The sequence below is a fragment of the Ictalurus punctatus genome, chromosome 8 (genome assembly GCF_001660625.3).
Source record: "Ictalurus punctatus breed USDA103 chromosome 8, Coco_2.0, whole genome shotgun sequence".
In the NCBI taxonomy this organism is placed as follows: Eukaryota; Metazoa; Chordata; class Actinopteri; order Siluriformes; family Ictaluridae; genus Ictalurus; species Ictalurus punctatus.
In genome coordinates this window covers 16,663,811-16,668,902 of record NC_030423.2, presented here as the reverse complement: position 1 = coordinate 16,668,902, position 5,092 = coordinate 16,663,811, and the positions used below count along the sequence as shown (strand labels likewise).

At 36.9% G+C, this 5,092-nt stretch overlaps 2 protein-coding genes across 4 annotated transcripts in view; one reads left to right on the top strand and one right to left on the bottom strand.

Annotated features, from left to right (window-relative positions):
• Positions 1 to 2,563, bottom strand: part of glsl (glutaminase like) — a 13,505-nt gene extending 10,942 nt beyond the window's left edge. For 2 of the 3 annotated variants that reach the window (XM_017475001.3, XM_017475002.3), the window contains exons 1-2: positions 547 to 1,706; positions 1 to 58 (exon numbers count right to left, since the gene is read on the bottom strand). The exon at positions 1 to 58 is cut by the window's left edge and continues 43 nt beyond it. In XM_017475001.3, the coding sequence (XP_017330490.1) occupies positions 1 to 58; positions 547 to 593 (105 nt within the window). In that variant the 5' untranslated portion in view covers positions 594 to 1,706. Of the gene's footprint in view, positions 59 to 546; positions 1,707 to 2,451 lie in introns of those variants that run through there. The other variant, XM_053682268.1, reaches the window with a different exon arrangement.
• Positions 1,793 to 5,092, top strand: c8h15orf40 (chromosome 8 C15orf40 homolog). The gene is made up of 4 exons (XM_017475007.3): positions 1,793 to 2,050; positions 2,284 to 2,407; positions 2,495 to 2,622; positions 2,715 to 5,092. The coding sequence occupies exons 1-4, from the start codon at positions 1,892 to 1,894 to the stop codon at positions 2,805 to 2,807; spliced, it is 504 nt and encodes a 167-aa protein (XP_017330496.1). The 5' UTR covers positions 1,793 to 1,891; the 3' UTR covers positions 2,808 to 5,092.

Here is a 5,092-nt window from a genome sequence, read left to right as displayed (position 1 = left end):
ATCCAAACCTCCATAGCGTTTTCTCCATTTGCGACGAAGAGATGGTGTTCTCTGAAAACTAGTAATACAACATTTATAATTATACATCAAATGCTATTTGAGTCATTTAATATTGGAAAATGAATGTCACATTAATCAAAATTCATATACTCTGATAATTTCATCATTGCTTACACATGTAAACAACATAATAGAAGAAAATGCCATTACTGTTGACATTGTGAAAGAAAACTAATGGGTTAAAAAGTTAACCACACACATGAAATTACAGACTACAGAGTGGATGACTGTTGTGAGACAAGTCCAGTCATGAAGGATAAGTACTGAGCATCTTGACGATATCAATTTTCAGCACCACTTAAAACTTCCCCTTCATTACAAATATTCTTTACTGTTTTTCTAAAGTTTTGACCTTGTTTTAGGCTATTCCTGCAAAAGAATGTGTGGATATTCTTAGGTTTATTAGTCTACTAAAATTCTAAACGTTGCTGAGTAATGTATGAAAGCAGAAAGTGGAAAGTAGAAATAAAAAAAACAAAGCCTTACCACAGATAAGGATTGTCATCTGCTTCTTGGCTTGAAATTTGTTCCATTAGGACTTTTTAAAGAATAGATTAGTCTGTAAATTACTCTGCAATACACATCCGCAACAGATGTTTAAAGTTGCTAGACTGGGAAAAAAGCACGTCTCATGCTCATATGTTGAAGACTCTTTGGAGCTGAGACTATGTGTGGTGAGTGAAAGTGTTTTATTGTCTGAAGCACTATGTCACTCCTGCATAGGCTGGAGGAGGGACAGGAGAGCACATATTTAAAGAACTAGGAGGGATCTCAAATTTAGTTACAAGGCTTAAGATAGAAAAGGAGACCAATATGTATAAAAGTTTGAAAAATGAGCAAGAAAAAGTAGCAGTAGCAGAAGTAATAGATGAAGGATTTACATTATTTTTTAAATTAAATACCAGAACTAATACAGCTACTTAAACAGACATGGTCCTAAGAGAGAGATCATTATGTAGTAATAGTTCACACTGGTGTTGGTCTTATTAGGATAGTGGTTCTCAAGGACAGTGGTCATATAGCCATGGGGTCTGCAACGCTAATAATTATTTTTCGATGATGTGGTGTTGATAAAGGTTACAATCAACTAACAATGACTATTGTCATAGTTATACTTACCTCAGTTGAACAGGTTTAACATTATACCAGTCACAATTATTGGACGTTTTTCAAATTTACTTTTTCAGATTTCCAAATCTAAAGTTCTGTGACTTAAAACAGCTATAAGAAATCTCTAATTGAATCTAACTGCCATTTGTATACAACCGACATTATTTAATTTAGTTCATTCATCTTAAGTAACAGCTTTATCCTGTTCAGGGACGCGGTGGATCTAAAGACTATCCTGGGAACACTGAGAGGAAGGCAGGAGAATACACCCTTTCAACTGCTTTTATTTCCAGTAAATTATCTTTATAATACAGTCTCCTGAAAAAGGGATGTTTATTTTTTTGCACACACTTGTTTTGGTTCTGTTCATGTAAAGTTCAGGAATAAAAATGTAATGAATCTAATAAATCCGATGGTGCATACATAATGTGTTTAATATTTGATTATTTGGTTTATCACATGTCCTAAAGGGCTCCGTGATTTTTTTTTTAAATAATGAAAAGAAGTTTGAGAACACCTGTATTAGGATGTTTATATTGAAGTTTACGCTGCTGCGTACGTGTGGCGCAATGTTGACGCTAAAAAGCTAGCGTTTTCAGCGCATGCGCAATGCGTTAGCTTTAAGTTTACTGGTAGCAGAATTTTGCTAGTTTATTTTTATTTTTTTGGTACCGTGCGGTAGTTTATTATATGTTTTGCATGCTTTTGAACAGTTTAGTTAATGTATTTCCAAAGTTTGCGTCATGGATTTATGAGAATTACGTTATTTACACTCTCTGAAAGTAGCTGTAGGGGAAGTCTCCGTTCTTCTTCGGCTACAGTAAAGTCTACAGGCAGAGGAGATTCTCTTATAAACAACATGCCCAAGAAAGAAAAAACGGTAGGATTCCATGAGCCGAGGTGGTTATGTATAGATACATCTAGTGTCACAGCGTAATGTCATGCAAATATATAACTAAATGTGAACGTTGCTTGTAGATCTTTAGTCTGAAGGCAGGATGCGGTCTCAATGATCAGATTTCATCATTGCGGATAAAAGAGCTCACGTGATTTCAGATTGATTATTCGATTTTTGGATGGTTTACTCTTTTTTGCTTCATATCCCATAATCAGAGCAAAACCACGCCGACGAAGAAGCAGTCAGAAACACCGACCGGTCCAGTTTCCACGCATAAAGACGGCGGACTTGCAATAGCGATACACGCCAAGCCTGGAGCAAAGCAAAATGCTGTCACAGGTTGGGGTTTCTGCCATCATATTTTAGTACGTGTTCAAACATACCTTGCCTATCTTGTAGGTCTAATGACAGTGTGTTTGGGTGTAGATGTTAGCTCGGAGGCGGTGGGGGTCGCTATTGCTGCACCTCCTACAGACGGCGAGGCCAACGCAGAGCTCGTGCGCTATCTGTGCAAAGTGCTGGCGCTGAAGAAGAGTGAAGTCACGCTGGATAAGGTACATATACATCATTGAAGTGGCAAAAAAGCCTGGATATCTGTATTCCTTGATCGGTTCATCTCATTCTTTTTTGCATTGTATTATTACAGGGCAGTAAATCCAGAGAAAAAGTCATTAAAGTCATTGCTTCGATTAGTCAAGAGGAGGTTCTGGAGAGACTAAAGCGAGAGGCTGCTGGCTGAAGCTCAGCACTAAAGCAAGAGATCTCAGACATTTTTGTATTGGGGAACACCTTTTACTCTAAAATAAATTCCACGGACCCCATCAGGACTGAAAGCCCTGACCTCAACTCCACTGAACACCTTTGAGATGAATTGTAACACTGACTACGTTTACATGGACAGCAGTAATCTAATTATTGACCTTACTCTGAGTAAGATAATAATGTGATTAAGGTGTTTACATGAGTCGCTTTTAGAATATTCCTGTCATGTACCTGTTTTTCATGTTCTAGAACATAGTTAGATTAACAGCCTGCGTCACTACGTCACCACACCACGCCGTTCGACGTCCCTCCAGAATTTCACTTATCAACATACAGTTCGTCTTCGTTATGGTACCGTATACAGTTTTGGATGTTTTTATTTAATTTCCTTATGAAAGCTTTTAAGTGCAGTTAATTATTTGTCATGCTGTACGTGCAAATAGACAGCTGCTTGAAGCCGTGGGCTGTATGCCAAACCGCGTACTTACCGTCTATATAGTAGCCGAGATAACATGTATTTTTTCCCCACTACAGACCTGTAGCAGGCAAGTATGCGGTTTGGGACGCAGCCGAACTCTCTTGTTCGCCGTAAAACTGCCATGTGTGATCGTGTCCTGTCGCAAAATGCGATGAAAATTCTCACACGACGTTCATAATGTGATTAAGGTGTTTACATGTCTGTAATACACGTCCATAATGCGACTAAAACAGGAGTACTCCACCTGTCTTAATTCGATTATTGCTTACTTCGAGTATGACCTTAATTAGATTAAGGTAATTAAAAATTGCTGTTTACATGGTAGTTTCTTAATCAAAGTATGGTCTTAATCGGGTTGAGAGTGGATTATTGTTGTCCATGTAAACGCACTGCATGTAAACGCACTGACTGATTTCATCCCAGACCTCCTCCAAAATCTTGTGGAAAACCCTCCCAGAAGAGTGGAGGTTATTATAACAGCAAAGGGGAACTACATCTGGAATGAGATGTTTAAAAAGCACATATGGGTGAGATGGTCAGGTGTCCACAAACTTTTAGCCATATCGTGCACATTTGATAATTGTGCCTTGTGTTTTTCATCACTGTAACTAAATTTAAATAAATAAATCACTGACCCCCTGACTACGCTTCACACACCCCACTTTGAGAACCACTGCACTACAGGATTTTGGGTTACTATTTGATATCTGTACTGTATTTTAGTACAAATGGACTGAGCATCTAGTTCCTATAAGAAGTGAATACCATAAGTACATCTCACAAAAGGTAAGATGGCAGGTGTACACATTTTTGCTAGTACTTTATAGTATCTGCTTCTTATAGGAGCATGGAATTGAATGCTCAGACCATTTGTATTAAAATGATTATGGAGCCCCATTCCATTCCAATTTATTATTTATGAAGCCACCATGCCAGACAAATGGATGTTTTGATTGATCAATGTCTTTTTCATCACCTTTAAACCTCTGTGACAGTGTCTCTGTGCTTTTGTCTGAGTAATGTAGTTGTTAAGGATAGGCCTAATGAGTGTTTCTATTAGACAATTTTCATTAAGACCCACCATTTTATCACCTGATTTAAAGGAGCTTATTGCACTGTTCCTAACAGTGCATGGACCAAAATGTATTAACTAATTAGTGATGGTGTTACACAAGCTACATATCTTGTAGGCATAAAACTAAACAGTGACTATATTATGTGTTTTTGTGTTTTATCTTTAAAGCTCAGACAAAGGTGCAGAGAGGTCCCTTCCAACTTTGTCTAGTGTATATTAAACACATCCTCAGTCAGCAGTTTCTAAAACCGTTTTAGTTTCTGATTTGATATATTTAACATGAATTAAGGGGAATTTAAATTCCTTGCTGATGGTGGCTAATTGATCATTTTTTAATACATTAACGCAAAGTGAGTAATCAATATCATACTCTGCATCTTTAAAAACTGACAACTGGCTCATTAGAAAAAAAGAGTTTTCAAGATGGTGATGCTAAAGTGATTGCAAACATTTATCAAATCTAATAATGTGAGCCAAGGGAAACCATTTCATACTAAATCATGATTGCAGTTAAACATGTTTAATTGAATATTCAATTTGTAACATTAATTACTCCATTAAAATGGTGATTCTCCACTTCAAAACCTATTGAGCATATTCTGAGATTGCAAACCTTCTTCCTTTTGTAACCTTTTGACAACAGCAAGAATGGAGGAGGAAATCAATAAAGAAGGATACATTTTTGTATTCCTTTTGTATTAATCAGTTA

What these genes read in the sequence shown, in the direction of transcription:
- c8h15orf40 (XM_017475007.3), top strand. Translation starts at nt 1,892, where the DNA reads ATGTATTTCCAAAGTTTGCGTCATGGATTTATGAGAATTACGTTATTT. An exon ending in TGCCCAAGAAAGAAAAAACG is followed by an intron (nt 2,051 to 2,283) that starts GTAGGATTCCAT and finishes TCCCATAATCAG; the next exon opens with AGCAAAACCACGCCGACGAA. An exon ending in GTGAAGTCACGCTGGATAAG is followed by an intron (nt 2,623 to 2,714) that starts GTACATATACAT and finishes GTATTATTACAG; the next exon opens with GGCAGTAAATCCAGAGAAAA.